At 37.4% G+C, this 20,212-nt stretch overlaps 1 protein-coding gene across 6 annotated transcripts in view; it reads right to left on the bottom strand.

Annotated features, from left to right (window-relative positions):
* Positions 1–6,875: 6,875 nt before the first annotated feature.
* pde3b (phosphodiesterase 3B) overlaps positions 6,876–20,212 on the bottom strand; it is a 237,876-nt gene continuing 224,539 nt past the window's right edge. For 4 of the 6 annotated variants that reach the window (XM_060838936.1, XM_060838940.1, XM_060838938.1 and 1 more), the window contains 6 exons: positions 17,693–17,806; positions 16,696–16,895; positions 11,617–11,820; positions 9,861–10,025; positions 9,286–9,541; positions 6,876–8,172 (listed from right to left, as the gene is read on the bottom strand). In XM_060838936.1, the coding sequence (XP_060694919.1) occupies positions 7,928–8,172; positions 9,286–9,541; positions 9,861–10,025; positions 11,617–11,820; positions 16,696–16,895; positions 17,693–17,806 (1,184 nt within the window). In that variant the 3' untranslated portion in view covers positions 6,876–7,927. The remainder of the gene's footprint in view (positions 8,173–9,285; positions 9,542–9,860; positions 10,026–11,616; positions 11,821–16,695; positions 16,896–17,692; positions 17,807–20,212) is intronic. The other 2 variants (XM_060838937.1, XM_060838942.1) reach the window with 1 other exon arrangement.

Here is a 20,212-nt window from a genome sequence, read left to right as displayed (position 1 = left end):
ATTGGATTAACAAAATGCAAAACATTAGAGTAGCTACCATTTTTTCCCAGGTCAGATAGCTATTTGTCACATGTCCCAAGCTTAGCTTATTTAGTTTCTGCTTCAGTGAGCTATTTGCTATTACACAAATTCTTCATACTATAAAATATATTACTAAGTAATGTTTGGAACTGTGCAGGTCGTGTTCAGTTGTGATCCAAATGATGTTGGCAGCATCACCTTGCTCACTCACTTACAATCTTTTTATCTTCTGTTACAAATTATATTTGCCTTTAAAAATGCACACTGCTGTAAATAGCAATTACTGTTTGAACAATCCCTTCATTTTTATTAATACTGTTAATATATTGCTGAAACATCACTGAAATAAGGTAAATTCCAACAGTTTTGCAAGTGGTTTGACATATCTTGCAGCTTAATCCTACATTCTGGATTAAAAATCTTATCAATGCACTTCATTAATTAAAACACTCTAGTAACAAATTACAAAAGGTATGCAGTTATGGCCATAACCCAACAAAAGGACTCTCTTCTTAGCCAATGTGAGAGCACAAGGGGAAATGCCTGTCAGGAATCTAACAGTTTTCAGATTCCTGATATTTTGTGAAAGCTGAAAAAGTCTGGATCTGAAAAAAATACATGCTTAAATTGCATACAATATCCCCTAAAAAAAATCTAATTGTATAATGACAATAACAAGCATTTCAATCATGTACAGTGCAAAAAGTCTGCCTCATTTATATTTATCTGATTTTATCTGGTGAAGGCTGAACAGCTGACAGGTGATTTCTCCCATGTTAATTAATAACCGTCAGAATACCCTTCACAGAATCATCATCTTCACATGTGGAAGTTTCAGAATCTGTGTGTGGATGGGAATGTGTCATTGTTCCATATGGGAGAATAACTGTCTATTGCAAATGTTTGCACTCTGAACAGCCAGGTTGTCTTACACCACTGAGCTGTAAGATAATTAACCCTGGAACACAATCTTTGTTCTCTGGTTGGATGAACCAACACAGAAACCCCAAATAATACCTGGAATCCAAAGAAAAGGACATAGTTACTAAGAAGAGGAAATGAGGGGAAAGCAGAGTAGAAACATTTGTTGAACATCTTTCAAGTAAGTGGCAGTATAGTCCTCCATGTTAAACACACACTTGTCAGAAGCAATAAGGGAAGTAAAGACACAGAATGTATTCTGGGGGGTGGGCTCAAATGTTCATCACCAAGAGTGGCACAGTAAACATTCTGAGAGATGAGGCACAGCCCTGAAAGGCACAGCTGCAAGAATAGGCCTGTGCCAGATTGTGAGAAAACCCACAAGAGCGATCAAACAATCTTGATATTGTTCTCGAGATCTTGCATGTCAAAAAGAACATTTGCCTGCGATATTAATGATAATGGTCATCACACAGTTCTCACAGAGACAAAGCCCACCTTTACATTGCCCACTAAACTGTATGACATTACCACTGTGTGAAATAAAAAACATTCAGAACAGATCTAGCACCTCAAAACAGTGCTGTGGGCCACCAGCAGCAACAATGCATTTCACCAAAATGTATAACCTTAGGGTCCAAACAAAGCCCTCAGTATACCATTACTGTCAAACTTACAGGTGAAATACCAGTCTGACAGAAGCAGCAACACATGATATACTTAAATTAAGATGCCGACCAGTTGAAGCTACGACAGAATTACATGCAATCTGTGACACCAGAAACACGTAGCAGAATTAAACAAACCCAAAACCAATTGATTAGTTCTACGATCCTGCCACATCTGGTTGTGAGTGGAAATGACCAATTAAACAACTAAATGGAGGATTCATTAACATTCCCATTCTCAGTGATGATTAACTCAGTACATCAGTGCAAAAGACAAAGCTGATATGTTTTCAACCTGCAGAGACAGGTCTAAGTCAACCCATTCTGATCTTTGTGCTAAGGTTCCCAACTTTATTGATGTCAGACCAATAAGATTCACTCCATTCAATATCAAAAACAGCTGAATGTACTAAATGTAGCCAAGGCTATGGGGCGCTGGCGAAGATTCACTTGCAGGGTTGGAAAACTTGTGTTCTATAACTACTTCCAGTCAAGTAACAATACTGGTGCCAAGCTAACAAATTGGAAAATGGTCCAGGTACGTCCTATTTAAAAAATGCCAGGATAGATCCAATCCGGCTAATTACTACCCCTTTGTTCTACTACTCAATCAAGGTGATATTAGCAACAATATTAATAAGTGATATTTACTTATGAATAACCTGTTCATCAATGGCTCAGTTCAAGTTCTGCCAGGTACCCATTCCAAATGTGAATACAACCTTCATCCAAACATGGATGGAAGAACAGACATTTATACACAAGTTGAGAATGATAGTACTGGACATCAAAACAGTTTACGACAGAGTGTGCAAGCAAACGTCAAATCCAGCATACGACACACCATTGGTTGAAATCATCGCAGATTCCAAGGAAAGAAGTGCTGGTTTTTGTAAACCAATCATCTCAGCACCAGGACACTGCAGGAGTTCCTCAGGGAAATATCTTTGGCCCAGCAATCCTCAGCAGTTTCACCAATGATCTTCCCTCAATGATAAGGTCAGAAGTAGGATTTTCCGTTTGAACGCAATTCCGCAGATATTGAAGCAGTCTGTGTCCGTATGTAACAAGGCCTGGAACAACACTCGCGCTCAAGTTTATAAGTGGTAAGCAACATTCATGCACTATTAAGGCAATGACTATCTCCAAAAAGAGAGAATAATATACCATTCAATAAAAGTATTATCACTAAATCCTTCACGTTCAACATTTTGGGTACTTACCACTGACCAGGAAATTAACATATAAAACAAAAACCAAAAAGACTGTGGATGCTGCAAATCAGAAACAACAAACAAAAGTTCTGGAAAAGCTTAGAAGGTCTGGCAGCAATTGTGAAGAGAAATCAGAGTTAACATTTTAGGTCCAGTGACCCTTCCTCAGAACTGATCAGTTCTGTTATAAGAGCAGTGCAGACAGCAGGAAATCGCGAGTAACTGATATTTTAACTTCCAAAGTCATCAACAAGGCACAACTCATATGTGATGGAATATACCCACCTGACTCAAGATGTGCATGATAATGCATTCTTCTTGACTGGCAACCAATCACATACTCCCTTCATTCACCTACCACATTCTTCCCTTCACCATTGGCATACCATCACCCCAGAATGAACCATTTACAAAATGACTGACAGCAACTTGTCAACAGCACTTTCTACACTTGCAAACTCGACCACCTAAAAGATTAAGGGCGCTACGTTCACCTCCAAGTAACACACTATCCTGTTTTATAAATATATCACTATTCATTGTTGCTGCAGGGTCACAATCTTGAGAACCCCCACTGAACAGTACTGAAGTCACGCTATATGGACTGCAGCAGCAGCTTATCACCATATTTTCAAGAACAATCACGGATGAAGAATTAGTGCAGGCCTTGCCAAGTACAGCCAAAAACTTGAATGAATTTTCAAACTGATTCAACTTCCACCTGCTGAAAATTTATCAAGATAACAAAAATAAAACAGGTAAAGGTGACCAAGGATTTAGATACATCTTAAGACTAATGTAGAATTACAATCCTGAAGCATTAATCTTCTAAATAATCAACACAGCCAAGTAGATATCTTCAGGGTGTTGTTGGAGTAATATTTGTTTCTTCTCATGCCACAATTCTGGGCATCAGAAGCCTAAACTCAAAAGAATACAAATTTACAAATCATTTAAACATTAATTAACTGAAAATCAAAGTACCTGAAGACCAAATCCAATGTAGAAACTAAAGAATGCAACTTGCAGGTATTTTATACAAGTAGAGAAGCCAATTCAAGTTCACAAACAGCCATTATTGGCAAAGACACTTTGGTAGTTGGGAAAAATATGCAATAACCTAAGAGTATAAATGATCTGGAAATACTTATGGATACATGTACCTGCCATTAAACTTTGATAGGTTGATGTTATCGTGACTTTGATGGATAAACAGATTCTACATACATAATGTGCACTTTCAATATCTAGGGTACCCTCTAAAGGACTATTAAATCTTTGCTCCTCTGAGCCAGTACTCTGAGGAACCGTGTTAGCAGGAAACAACTACATTTCACTATGCCAGATCTGACTGACTTATTGAATCAGTAGGCTTACTTGCATATTGATGCACGTTAATCCGTTTATGCGGAGAGCAGGTTGGTTTGCAAACCAGATTTGTGCCAACTGTTTGAACCCTGGGAATGTTCTATGCTCAGAGAGAAAGTGTGAGACAATGCACAGGAACCCAAACCATCGGTGATTTCCATTTTGCTAGGAAATGTGAAATCATATTCCAGCAACCCTTTTACAGAAATTCCTTTCTTTGGGAGTTGATGATTGCATGTAGTTTTGTCAAGTGTCCATTGGTTCTATTAAGCTCAGGAAAAAAAAGTCCTTTCTTAACGTAGATTAATGTTGTCCTGAATCTGAATCAGGAATAGTTTCTTTACCATGGAGAACATTTGCTAGCAGTGTTTAACTATGTTCTTGAGAATGGAGAACTGGGCTATTCTCTGTAGTATGTTTGTGCATTTTAAAAGATTTGAGTTTTGATATCCTTTGAGTCATCTATATCAATAAAATCTGGATGTTAAGAGCTAATTCTATGTTTCAGAAGTAATGTGACAGATGAAAAGAGGTGCCAGATGAGTTAATCATCAAAAAGATCTTTGACTTTCAAAACTGAAAACTGACTTTGGTTGATGGCTGAGGCAGACTTAATCAAAACTAAGCGGAATAGATGGCTCAAAATAAAAATACACCATTAAATAGCGAAAGCCAACTTGCAAGTCTTGAAGCAATCAATAAAAATTACAGTAACTTGAGGAAAACTTTTTTTGGCATATTTAAGCAACAGAAGGAGATCTTGAACTAAAAACTTTAAAAACTTGAATAACCCCCAATAAAACACAACTGCAAACTTCTCTGCATAGGTCATACATTTGCTGCTGATGAAATTCGAAAAATCAATTATGGCCACCATGAAGTTTGATTAAAAGGTAGGAATCATCGAGAAGATTACGACTACTTTTGAGGAATTCTAGCAATGTGCTTTTTAAAAGAAACTGAAGATTATTTTTAGATAGACAGTGGTAGAATTTATATTTATTATTTAGAATAATTTAGCATTAGAACTGAACTGATTTTTTAAAAAGACAAACAAAACATTCATTAGTTGGTGAGAGCCAATAACTTTGGAAAATAAGACAAATAAAAAATTATCAAAAATGTTGCTTGTTACTATATATTTATGTTCAATGACAATATCTGGTAATGCCAAATGATTTCTATTAGCAAACTGCTAACTAAGTTTACCAAGTAAAAATGAATCTCACAATCAATATAGTCCTCATGACAGGAGGTTGATTACCTCAATTTCTGAACTCCATGAAGTAGTAACTATATTTTTCAAAAGAAAGAAGGGAGGTAAAAACTTAAAGCAAAAGGACACAAAATACTCTCGACAGAGTTAAAAAAAAATATATTTCCAGAGCGAGAACAACTTTAGCAAACACAAGGCAAGAAATTGACGCAAAAAGTACCATATTACTGTTTGTTTAAAAATGCTGTAGGTTAACCACTTGGTAGGCAGTATTTTAAAAATCCAATGAAAACAATTATAAAAATTATATTCTAATTTATAGAGCAAGTAGATTGCCCTAACTACTGATAAATACAAAACAGAAGATGTAGCAGTTTTCTGTACTATTGTCTGAAAAACAAAAGTGTTTGCCGAGTCACATTTTAAAAAAATAAGTATTTAAACACAATCAAGATGCAAAATGTTTAAACACCAAGGTTGTCTGTCAGACAGACAATGCTACCAATATTGGACATGACAAAACAAATGTGTGCTTTTTTTATATATAACACATATATATAAAATGCGTATATATTAACATATATACACATAACACACAAAATAAACAAGGATTTTAATGGAATAAATTACATGCAGTATGTGCTGTTGGGATGTGTTCATATTTTTAACATTTAGTGCACAGCTTATAAAAGATCTGACAACCATAGTTGGAGCATTCAGTTTGCTTAACGTTTCCTTCCTTTATCAATCAAGTATAGTACCTCTATATTTCTGCCTCCCCCTTGTTTTATCAATATTATTAATCCCTGGGGTGGTTTACTGTGATGTGTTATGCATATTACTGGCACACTGATTTCTGATCTATTACAGACAATAGGACAAAGAGCTTGGCATTCACTTTATGACCAATATGACAATTTGAGGTTGAGTGCGTTAATATTCTAAGTGGCTGAGAAAAGGCACACAAACACATTGGTGCAGAAATTAAGGAGTGAGAAAATGCTCCCATGGCTATCAAAAACCTTATTCCTGCTGACAGTGATGAGTTGAAATCTCGTGCTATTTACAGACCCACTACTCGCATCATCCGTAAAGGTATATAAAATGCATTTTGATACAATCCATTATTAATACAAACATTTTCAGATGAATTAATCTTTTTTATAATGTAGGCATCAGTCTGTGCATAACTAAAAACACTTGTTTGGTATTAAAAATGTGCACAACCATTCCAGTAGCTATTTGTACAGTCTGCATAAGAAAATTACATACCTGCAGCCTAAACTAACTTACAAATATTGTGTAAGAGCTGTACATGCATCTTCTTTGCAACCATGTTTACACTGGATGAGTTTGCAGATAAATAGTTCTGAATAGGTACGATGCCCTTGTGGAATGTCTAGAGTTTCTACTGTGAAAAAATAGAACTACATACTATACGATATGACATACTCCAACATATTGAAATCATATTGGCAAGTATTTTACTATTTTCAAGGTATACTGAATGGAATACACAGTAACCTTTCAGTCTCAAGATGTGCAATAACCAATGCATATTATTAGCAACGTGGATACATAAGTGAGGAGGTCTGTGTATGGTACGTGACATGAAGGACCAGTTGAATTTCCCAAACAAAATTAGATTCAAAATAACATGTAAATTATGTCAATTGTTTTTTTCTCTTTCAACCTGCATAACTTCAATGGCATTGTTTCATGTATTTTAGCATGGATCCTGAGTTGCAGTGAGAAAAGAACTATAATATTAAAAATCCCTTCATCATTAACATTACTCTTCTGTTCTATTACAGAACAGTTATGTTCGGGCAAACTGAAATGCTTGGCCACTGTGCATTCCTGGTTACTTCCAGCACAAGAAAGGCAAAATCCAACAAGGCAAATTGTACATTAAAAAGCATCAAAAAAAATGATGCAGCTAGAATTTTTAGTCACTGACATTCTCTTCTGCAGTCAAATAATGAGACAAAGATTCTACAAGAATTTTACCTGCATTAAAGCAGATACTTTCAGAGAAAAAATAATCAGGGGCCCTTACAACAAGGCTCTTTACTGCAGTGCTCCATTCTGAATTGCTACAGACACAATCCACAATTTTCAAGTCCACCTGATATAGATGCTGGACATCTGATACATGCCTAAAGTCCACCTTCCTCCTTACTAACGGAATACAGTAAACTTGTAGTTCACTTTGGTAACAGCAGTTGCTAAGCTGAAGTTTTGCAACATCCTCCAGTACCACATGGAAACTGAGCACTCTTCATTCTGAAAGGCAGCATCAACATGAAAACATTTGGACACCACAGGGGCACAAGGGCTTTGTTCCATGGTATACACGAATCTTTCCATGGGTGAAAGTGCATATAGGAGTGGGATTCTGCTGAGTGCTAGAATCCTCTCACAGTATTAAGGCCTTTTAACAAGGAAGTATATCAGTCTCTGATGTCAGCAGAGTGAGGCTTTAATATGTTGGTTAATTAGCACTGCATCTTCTCTTCTCAGCACTGTCTCTCCTCCCCTTGTGGTCTCTCTTCCTCTTCATCTGCTTCTTCGATTACCTGGATTTCATCTGAAGTTTGAGGTAAAGACGAGTTATCTGTTTGTTGTATATTTAACTCTGACTTGCATTGCTGTTCATGTTCCTCCTCTTCAATGACTTTCTTCCACAGGTTATGATTTTCTGTTAGGTGATGCATAATCGGACAGAAGATTCTCCGCCTTCCTTTTCTTTTCCTTCCCTGCCCTACAAACAAAAAGACATAAATTAAAAATGCTATATATTTTTGCAGTCACTGTTACTGACCAATTTAGAGTATATGTTTCATACATTCATTGTTCTCGATTTATTGGCACTCATAATAGAATCCATATAAATTACTTGGAACAATCACAAACAGTAACAAGCCACCATGCATATCATCCCAGAGTCATAGAGATGTACAGCATGGAAACAGACCCTTCGGTTCAACTTGTTCATGCTGACCAGATAACCTAAATTAATCTAGTCCCATTTGCCAGCATTGGTCCCTGTTCCTCTAAACCTTTTCTATTCATCATATGCCTTTAACATGTTATAATTGTACCAAATGATACAAATTCGACTTACATAACCAAATTGCTAACAAGGTGAAGCCTTATTTGTCACATAGGAAAACATAGCATTGTCTTAAATCAACCTGCGTGGATGTGTTATGCAAAGCTTCCTTCGATCTCACATCTTGATGTGAAGTTTGACCCCAAAGTTCTTAGGAGATTTGACCCCAAAGTTCTTAGGAGATTTGACAGAGTAGATGCGGAGAGGTTGTTTCTACTTGTGGGAGAGTCTAATCTCTAAAGTCTAATGAGCATAATCTTAGGCTAAGGGATCGCCCATTTAAAATAGAGATTAGGAAGAATTTCTGCTTTCAGAGACTAGTGAGTCTGTGGAATTCTTTACTGCAGAGGAGTGTTGAGGATGGGTCATTCAGTATACTCAAGGTTAAGAGAGATTTTTAATTGATAAGGGAATCAAAGATTATTTAGATAAAGTAGGAACGTGTAGCTGAGGACCATCAATTCAGCCACAATCTCACTGAACAGCAGAACTCACTTAATGGGACAAACAGTCTACTTCAGTTCCTATATTTTATGGTTAAAGGTAGGGACACTACCACTGTGCTACTGTATACATTTTGAAATAAAGCCCAATGTAATATATGCATCCCTTCCATCAGAGGAAGATTGTTAGCCAATACTGTGACCGAACCCGCAAATTTTATGTGAAAGCAACATACTGTAACCATCTAAGCTAATTGTCCACTATAAATGCAACATTTATGTTCACCATTGTCGCGAATTTATAAGTTAAAATACTCACTTGTTGAAAGATCAAGGTCCTCATCATCTATTTCATCTTCAGTTTCTAAATCTTCTGCCTCATCATCCTCACCACATTCTGGATCAGTATCATCATCATCTACCCACTGACCTGGTAGTAATCCTGCAGCAGCATAGGAATTACACAGAGGACCTACAATGTGTGTAATGAAAGATTCCTGCAGTTTTGCTAGCTGAGGTGAAGACCGATCCATGAAAGGGCTAATGGGTAACCCAAGACTTGCTTCTTCATCTCCCTGTATAATATAAAATATTATCAGAAATCTTCCAGTATTAAACTGAGTCCCTTTCATTCAACAGCAGAATTTATGATGAACTTAATACTGAGTAGTGATTTGTAAAAGATTATTCCAAATCTATTTACATTCTATTAATTGCTTTTGTACCATACAATAAAGATGCAGACACTAGAAACTACATGGTCAATATTAGTGGAGTGCAAAAATTAAATGCAGTAATCCATTTAGAATGTTAAACCATCAGTAATGAGGAGAGGCCCAATGCTTCATAACATTTAATACACATTTTCTTAAAGGAAAAGAAAGCAACTGAAACCTGTTCATAGAATTCATTGACAATGCCTTCTGTCCACTGCAGATGCAACTCCCTCATCTTTGCGGGGCCATTGATATCAGCCAGTTTAATGCACACCTGGCATACTAATAGACGATCATTCTCATTGGTCCAATCAATTCCTGGATTATTGACTTCATTTACCTGCTTTGAGACAGCAAACAATGTCAGTATAATTTTCCACAGTCACAATTTATCACTGCTCTTTCAAATGTAAAATAGAACAGAAGTTAAGTAGATAGCAAAACATATTTTGGAACAAGGGTTTTTAAAAAAAGATTTTTGTCTTAATGCATTTGTCGCTAATTAGATAAATTAACTGAACACTCTGTCAATGTCCTACAAAGTAACATGAAACCTAGTACGGGTGCAAAGCATTTAGGTGTCCTCAGGTTCAATTTCTGTTCAGTACTGGATTAACTGATTTTTTAACAAAACTTCATAGTTACAGTCTTAGCACTTAGAGAGGGGATATCAACTAGTGGTTCCACTTAGATCACAATCCAGTTCATCTGATCACAACAGCGATGTGGATAATGAACAAGAATAAGATTTGACTCAGCGCCATTTGCTTCTACAGGCAAACTGTGCAACGTACTTCAGCATCCTAAGCCCAAACGTAAAGGGCATCAATTTCTCAAGATAAGAGAAAGCTGATGACTTGCAATGAAGCCCAGCAACAATCATCAACCTTGAAGATTGAAGGGACGAAAAACATAACAGGATTGGCAAAAACACAAAAGATACATAAATATCAATCTTTCCAACAAGGTTCAAAACTCCATGGTCTAGTTCTTCTAAGCAGCAATAATTTTCAAAATTGTGTTTCACTCAAACTTTCCTCTAAGTCAATGCTGCTCTGCAATTCGTGCTGGATCTTTCTGACGCAGCCATCCCAATAACGACTGTTTAAATTCTATCGGAATGCAGCAGTCAGGGAAGTCAAAACAGTTTACAGCAATAACTGCAACATGCTAAGTTTAAATGTGCTGCCTGAATATGAGGAAATGGGTAAGTGGATGAATAAGTGAATGGGTACAGTAGCAGGATGCATGCGTCAGTGGGGAATTGGGTGCTGGGAATATTCCTGAAGAAGGACTCATGCCCAAAGCGTCGATTCTCCTGTTCCTTGGATGCTGCCTGACCTGCTGCGCTTTTCCAGCAACACATTTTCAGCTGCTGGGAATATTGTCAGGTTTGGTCATGAAAGTCATGTGGTTGGAGGATGGTTGGATCCTGCTGTCGATTAGTCAGGGTGTCAAAATGCTAGTTGTGTACTTTTGGGGGTTTTGGGTGCAATCAAAGTTGGTCAAAGGTGGAAAGTGAGGCAGCTCTGTTGTTAACCAGCAGTGCGACTAGATTTATCACTTCTAGCATTTCCTAAGTAACAATTCAGGTATGTCCATTAAGACCATCTGAAGTCTGCAAATCAGAGTCAGAAACAATTGCAGATGATCCAAACGACCAGAAGAATTGCTCATCGTAAGTTGAACTTCTCAAGCAATGATGATGGAGGGATTTCTAATGCGTATGCCCAGTCTAATGTCAAGCCTCTGCTGATCTGGGGACTGAAACATTTGAGGCAATATACATACTTTGTTTTAACATAATCAATAAACTTTCCTTTGTTCTGATCTGCCTTGCAAAAATTAAAGAAATTATGATTGCAATTATGAAATATGTCAAATAAAAGATAGCAAGACTATTTCGTTGATTAGCAAAGCCCTGCCTTACAAACCTTTGCATTAAACTCAGCAAGGAAGTCAAAATGCTTTTTCAAATCAGTAGCAAGGATTGCTTCGATCACCAAGAAACGAAAACGTTTGAACTCAACATGATCCAGATTTGCCAAGAAGTTGAACTCTGAACGGGACATAAACAAGTTCCATGCAGCGGCAGAATGGTGATTCTCTAAGACGGATCTGTCATTATAAAGGACAGCCTAAAAACAATGAAATAATATTATTTTAAAATTAGAGAAAAAAATGTAATATTCAAAAGCATAACTACCACAACCACAAACATTTTTTTAAAGAAAGTGAGTCTTCAAATATCATACCCTTTAAAATATACATAATACCCATAATATATATTTTAAAAATGCATTTACACTACTCTGAATAACAAATCAACATTACAAATATGGAACATAGCATTCAGCATAAGTAGGACACAGACCAAACTAAAATGCAGGCTTATTATGTGGGAAGAACTTTGTCAAAATTAACTATATTTTCAGGTAAAAACACATCCCTATCAATTGTAAAATTGAGTCGGCAGAGGTGGCTCAGAATTGGAAGTCTGACTTAACACAAAAATTATGTCAATAAGAAAATGTTAAAAATACATTTCTTCTAGAATTGACGGAGATGCAAGGAATTAAGTGCACCACTGCTGAAGAGCACACTTTTTTGAGATATAATCATACAACTTAGAATCATGCATAGGCCAATCAGCTTGCTCCACCATTCAATAAGATCATGGCTGATCGGATTATTCCACATTTCTATTTGACAAATATTCATACACAATTAGATAACTAATTAAATCCAGCTCATTACCCATTACCAAATCCAACATTGTTTGTCCCCTTGTTGCATCTAGGACATATTGCTATCGGAAATTATGCTGGATACACTCCAGAAATCTACTACCTTTCTGACAGGTACTTGTTTGCCTCTCCCAATCAACGTTAAATTAAAATCATCCATTGGTACTACCTGGATTTGCTACACACTTGTCTAATTTGGACCTGCTACCAGGATCCCATATACAATATCTATTAAAGTTTTATATCCATACTGTTCTTCAGTTGCACTCAAACAATCTCCACTAAATGCTTTGCCCTCATTACATCCTCCCTTATCATTGAAGCAATTTTGTTTCTAACCAGTAAGGTTTTTCCTGTCCATTCTGTAAACCTCATAACCTGGTATATTTAGTTTCCAATCCCAACCATCCTGGAGCCTGTTCTCAGTAATGGCTACAAAATCCAATTTGACTTGTGCCTGCTCATTTACTTTATTCCTTACACTGCGTGCATTTGTACAATGAACTCTTGTTTCAGCCATAGGCTGTACTCCGTCCCTCAGCAACAATGCTTTATTCAAAGACAGATGCTAGAGATCAGAGTTGAGAGTATATTGCTGGAAAAGCACAGCAGGCCAGGCAGCATCCAAGGAGCAGGAAAATCGATGTTTCAAGCTGAAGCCCTTCATCACGGCTTCCAGCAACTCACTCTCAACAATGCTTTATTCACCTAGTTATTACTTTTCTTTTTTGGTTCAATCAGTGCACTTCTTAACAATTTTGTCATGCTTGCTATATCTGAAGTAGAAGCCCTGACCTTTTCTTTACTCTGTCTTGAATTCTGAAACTGCACTGACTTCCTCCAAGCCGTCAACTCCATTTATTAATTTAATGTTTGTGACAAATCCTTATGACCATTGATGTTTAGCCTTTCTGCTAGGACACTGGTCTCAGATCGGTTCAGGTGGAGTTGGATAAAAGTATTGAAAAGATCAATTGGTTTTTTGAAAATATACCTTATTTAGTGTCATCTGAAACCTGAAATTTGCAAAAATTATAAGATATCAAAAAGTATCCTGACTAAGATCTTGCAGTGCACAATAATGAGACAATGTTTCCTGATGACCTTTAAGAAAGCTAGGCGTTTGGTAAGTTTACCTTTATTGGTCAGTGCATTGAGTTCAGGAGTTGGGAAGTCATGTTGCAGCTGTACAGGACATTGGTTAGGCCACTTTCAGAGTACTGTGTGCAAATCTGGTTTCCCTCCTACAGGAAGGATGTTGTGAAACTAGAAAGAGTTCAGAAAAGATCTACAAGGATGTTGCCTGGGTTAGAGGGTTTGAGCTACAGAGAGCAGCTGAATAGGCTGGAGCTATTTTCCCTGGAGCATCAAAAGCTGAGAGGTGACCTAGAGCTTTATTAAATCATAAGCAGCATGGAAAGAACAAACAGTATTTTTCCTTGAGGGTACAGGTTTAAGGTGAGAAATGAAAGATATAAAAGGGACAAAAGGGAGATCTTTTTCACACAGAGAGTGATGCGTATATGAAATGGGCTTCGGCGAAGTGGTGGAGTCATCTGGATGGTTATACGAAGAGGAAGGGTTCAAAGGGTTATGGGCCAAATTCTGGCAAATGGGTCTAGATTTATATAGGCTATCTGGTCAGCCTGGATGAGTTGGAATGAAGGTTCTGTTTCCGTGTTGTATATCTCTATGACTCTAAAGCTACCCATAAAGATCAAGCAATTTCTGTTCATCTAATGATTAAGAATTTCATCAGCCCCAAAGTTAGTAAAAATTCACAGTATTTTGATTTTCTGTTCAATTAAATGCCGTAACTGTCCTTCAGCTTTTAAGTACTTCATGGGCAGTGAAATAAAGGATTATATACATGGGATTCAGGCAGAAGTTAACATATTATAATAATTTTAAAAATAATTTGACTCCAATGCCAGTATGTCTAATGATAGGTAAGGGGCCAAAACAGTTCACAACATTCCAGGTGTAGCCTAAAGAATGCCTTGCTTTTTTTTTAAAGCAAGAGCCCATATTTTTATAATGATTATCTTTGAAATAAAAGTCTGCAGTCATACGGTCATAGAGATGTACAGCATGGAAACAGACCCTTCGGTCCAACCTGTCCGCGCCGACCAGATAGCACAACGCAATCTAGTCCCACCTGCCAGCACCTGACCCATATCCCTCTCAGCCCTTCCTATTCATATACCCATCCAAATGCCTTTTAAATGTTGCAATTGTACCAGCCTCCACCACTTCCTCTGGCAGCTCATTCCATACACATACCACGGTCTACATGAAAATGTTGCCCCTTAGGTCTCTTTTATATCTTTCCACTCTCACTCTAAACCTATGCCCTCTAGTTCTGCACTCCCCGGCCCCTGGGAAAAGACTTTGTCTATTTATCTTATCCATGCCCCTCATGATTGTGTAAACTTCCGACACTCCAGGGAAAACAGCCCCAGCCTGTTCAGCCTCTCCCTATATCTTTCCGATAGGAAGGAGACCAGAATTGCACACAATATTCTAACGGTGGCCTAACCAATGTCCTGTACAGCCACAACTTGACCTCCCAACTCTAGTACTCAATACTCTGACCAATAAAGGAAAGCATACCAAATGCCTTCTTCACAATCCTATCTACTTGCGACTCCACTTTCAAGGAGCTATGAACCTGTGCTCCAAGGTCTCTTTGTTCAGCAACACTCCCGAGGACCTTACCATTAAGTGTATAAGTCCTGCTAAGATTTGCTTTCCCATAAACGCAGCATCTTGCATTTATCTGAATTGAACTCCATCTGCCACTCCTCTTCATCAGGCAACTTCACTTAGAGTTGCGAGCAAGGAGTCACTAGATAGTAGTCGCGCTTTCCATTACTAGCTCATGGCACGGAGATCAATTGCAATATGAGATTAGTTAATTCAGTATACACCAGGGACTGGATTTGAAAACCTCATGGCTTGAATGGCTCAGTGCCATTCTGGTCGGCAAACTGAAGCAGACCTCATGTTTAAATTGGTTTACCTTGATCTCACCATCTTTATGCTGAGATAACATACCATAAGTACTGGCAATGTCTTATTAATATATGTATCTCTAGGGCTGAGTAGTTCAGTGTGGATGAGGATAGCCACCTTCTGGCCTAACTAGAATAGAGTAGTCTATTATAATAAAACAAGATTTATAGCTTCTCTCCAACTATTTACAGGGTACAAAGTCATGTATACGTTACTAGAGTGTTAGGATGTTTTGATCTTTGGGTCTGACTCTTTCAATATCCCTAATTTCCCCATCAGTCCTCGTGATTTCATCACAATAGGTGGTCCTTGCAACATTCCAAATGTATTAACTCATTCAGAGTCATGTACAACAATCCCTCTCCAAGCTTTTTTTTGATTACTATAATGCATTTAATGTTTAGCAGTACCCCATATCCCCCACAGGAGTCTTTGACTTTACAGACTCAGACAGAAGCTGGAGGTTTTGGCATTCCCTCCCCAACCAAAATGTGCTCTCCTCAGGCTTTGAGTAACGGTAGCTTGTTGGGTAGTACACTTGAACTGCCTTCCTTCCACCGAGGTCTGTAGTTTTCTCGGAATGGGAAGACTCAAAACTATTGGATTTCTTTCAAGGGTGTCATCCCAGTTCAAGCAGGCAATCTGTTCTTCACAGCATCCCAAAGCTTTAGCTATTGCTGGTTTTAGTGGTGGCTTATACAAAGTTGTATGTGTCACATATCTGTCAACAAGTCTTCATTCTTAATCTACCTGTAGATGTGTAGATATTTTATTGCAACCTATTGATCAGACTTTCATCTGCCCTCAGTCATTAACTATTCATAAAAATCAACCTTTTAATTTCCTTAGTTGTGTTCCTTGAAGATTCATTACTGTGGGAGGTCTCCATTGTTGTGGGGGATTCTCCCTTGGGAGATAAAAGATGGTAGATATTTCGCTGCAACCGGTCTCTTCCACGTTAGCTCGGCATTTAATGTCAGTCTTGAATCTGTCATCATTCGTTGTTCACTAAGCTATTCTATATTCTATTTGCCTTCTGAGCTCCACCGTCTACAAGTGTGAAGTATTTAAGTTTGAATTTAATTATTCAGCAGCAAAAATTTTGATTAAAGACTCTGATTAAGTTGTTATCAGCACCCAAGTCATGCACAAAGTTAAAAATTAAGCATTTCTGTGTTTTTAAAATAATAATGACTGCAATATTTAATTAAATAATTAATCATGTAACCATATTTAATTAAACCTACTTACTTGAGGTGCATTTGTTGCTACTAAAAATGCATTAGTACGTCCAGGATGATCATAATCATGCATGGCAGCGGCAACATAAAGTGCCATTAACTCCAGAGCTGGGATGTTTGATGCAAGACAGTTATAGCTATCATCAGAAATGGCACAACTTCTGGAGCACATGTAGGCAATCCGGCCTGGTGATATTCCACTATCAGAATCTAAGAAACATTGAATTTTGAAAAATTTATTTTAATGCCAGTTACTTAGAAAGTTTGCAGGTTTTTTTTCCCCGCTGTGACTTGTAAAGACTAACATTTAGTATACTTTGTAAACCACAAAATGATCATCTATTCTCAAATTAGCTGGCTCCAACATCAAAGAATCACGATATGGGGGGAGGAGGGGTGGGGAAGAGTGAAAATGACATTACTGAATGGTGTCCCACATATCATTTGCTCCTAAGTCTTCTGGCATGTTTTCACTTTTTCTGTCTTCAAGAAATTTCAAAAGAACATTCAATAGAAAGCAATAGGGCACACAGAAGAATGGAAGAAACATATCCTGCTAATTATTAATGAACATTTATTCCTCTCAAAGACAGAGCACACATCAAACAGGGGCTATAGATCGCAGGACACTACCTTATTAGTTTGTTAAATGATCCTATATACAAAATGTTTCCAAACTATACTTTTGATTATACAACAGATCAAACACACATGCTAATACAGTAATCTGAATTTTCACAATTAAGGAAATGGGATATGACAAAATTTGTCTGTTTTAAAAATTTGCTGTCATGTTTTTAAATGCTTAGGTAACCTCAATATTTAAGTCCAAAAGCACTATGTTGAAAAGTGTTCTTCAACTCTTCTTTCATGCAAGATATTACAACAGCAAAGCATTGTACATATTAGTTGAAAAGCATATTAGCATAACAGAACAAAAAGTACAAACTTTTTTTATTTCAGCGTATAAATGATAACAGTTCTACTGAAACAGTGCAAGTTTGTACCTGTATCACTTCCCATGACGTGATCACTGTTTATTTGCTGGAATCCTGGAATAGGTCGAGTAGTTAAGTACCAAACAGCATGAAGCACATCAGTTGCATGGACACGATTGTGGTCTATTCAAAATAGTGAAACATGACAAGACAATGGGTGGAGTCAAAAATATATTCGTGAATTTCCTTTCTCTTTAAAGGAGCATTTGTCCTTATAAAAAGATTGGGGAAAAAAATCTCCTTTGTTGATAAACTCAACTGATCATCAGTTATTGGACATCATGATATATCATTGCAGTCACCATCTACTTTCTCTAATTCCCCACTAGCCCTCAATCCCTGTCCTATCCATCATGCTGCCAATACTTTTTGCTCCCCACCAACACACTCCCAGCTTCACCTCCCCTAAAATCTTCCACTAATGCTTTGCTTTGGACATAAACAACTCTAGCTGAGAAATTATTTCAAACTAAAGGTATGATTATTCTTGTAATGGTTTGCCCAAGCCTTATTATTCTTGTAGAAACTATGGTAGAGGATATCAGCAGAATATCCAATCATTCAGGGCAGGCTGAATTCTGCCTTCAATGTGATTTTCCAAATTATCCCCATTGCCCCTACACCTCAGGCATGCGTAAGTCTTATTAATATGTCTGTAAAATGCACTCCAGTTCAATTAACACAGCTGATCAATAATAATGCAGGTTTTGTCTGTCCAGATTACAAGTTTAAGGGGCACATTTATTGTTCCATTTTATTTGGGTGATGGTACCTTGCACAAATGGAGAAACATGACATGCATGGAGGACTGGATGATGCACAGGCTGCTGCCAAGATTTGATGGCAGCGACAGGATCGGTGGAGAACATAAGCAGAAAATGGTATGGGATGTTCAAAGTTACCGTGTCTGGAGACTCTATTTGGGAGATTTGGAAAGAAATTAATGAAAGAGGTAGACAAAATAGGATACATATAACAAGACAGAGATGGGATGGAAAAAACGATATGGGAATAGGTGGCATGAGATGATGGAACTGGTAAGGTGTGGTAAAATTGAAGATTCTCTTGATTTTAGTATAAAAATTGGAAAAAGTTAATTAAAATAACAAGAATTGATTCTATGGACAAAGGTGACAACAATAGCTTGAATCATCCTGGGCTTCTACGTAGGATAATCTCAATGGGCATGCCACAACCAAATTCATTCGAGGAAGCAGTTATAATGTTGCTGTAATGCCTGTGTCCTAATCAAGAGTTTTGACCAGGATTAAGCTTGATATTTAGAAAGATGCCTTCTCCAAGATTGGATGCCAAACTAATAACATGCGGGTTTCAAGCCTTTCGATGTAACTTTGCAAAGAAAACGTTCTAATTAGACTTTCACATTTTCAAACAACAGAAAAGCTCTAGACAAAACAGATAGTCATATTCTTAAACCAAAAGGAGAAAATGCTGGAATATCTCAGCAGGTCTGGCAGCATCTGTAAGGAGAGAAAAGAGCTGACATTTCGAGTCTAACTGACCCTTTGTCATTTTCTTAGGTCTTTTATATACTTGGATAGCTTTATGCAACTTTTCATAAAGTAAAAGCCCTCAGTCCGTTGTGAAGTTGTTGGTGAAAGATAAGGTAATTTGGAAAATAGCCATGGTGCAACAGGTCCCTCTATCAAAGGAAGTCAATTGGTTGTACATAGTTTGAGGGGCAGCACTCTGCAAACATGAGGTAAGGTGAACAGGCAAGACTTCATGCCCTATAAGTGCCAATGCAGAGCCTGAACCTGCACTGTCGGCGTCATTCTGCTTCACACTCTAGCTATCTAGGCAAGTGAAGCATATCCTCCCAAACTTCTCAAAAAAAAGCCGTGAAAGAGGAACTAGAAATCCTACATTTAAGAAGCACTGCTGCAGCACAGATATTTACTTGACCACGATGGTTTGTTTGTAATATTTCAATACAGATGGAAAGAGAAATACATTACATTTTAATATTGCAATAGTGTTCAGCACAAAGTCTGTAAAAACTGCATTTGCGCTACTCACACGGAGGTAACGGACAATTATACTCATGTATCGAAATATGCATATTTACTTGTGGCAGGTAAGGAGTATATACCCTGTACTGGTAATTGTATGTAGACTGCATTGGCAAATCAAACTTTCTGACAACTTTATGATGATGGTTATAAGGTAAATTTTCTTCTCCTGTTGTAAAAGAGGAATATCTCTATTTTAGGTATGGCATTAGGGTTTTCATCACTCACTAATTTTGAGGTTGGCTCGAGAATACATTTTTCTGTCTAAATAGGGCAACTAATTTTAAATCTTTTGGTCTTGCATCAGAAACAAAAACAGGAAATGACATGATTTTATTCATGTTTTTAAAGTCTGGTTTGCATTGTAGCAGAGTACAACATCTCAATGCTAAGTGGCATACACTGAGCATAAGACGACAGAGTTTGGAGTCTGCACACACAATGTCTGAGAAATTGGACTTCCTGTTATTATGGTCTAGTCATGTATCCAAGTCAG

Source organism: Hemiscyllium ocellatum, chromosome 18 (assembly GCF_020745735.1).
Source record: "Hemiscyllium ocellatum isolate sHemOce1 chromosome 18, sHemOce1.pat.X.cur, whole genome shotgun sequence".
NCBI lineage: Eukaryota > Metazoa > Chordata > Chondrichthyes > Orectolobiformes > Hemiscylliidae > Hemiscyllium > Hemiscyllium ocellatum.
This window is presented reverse-complemented; position numbering and strand designations above follow the sequence as displayed.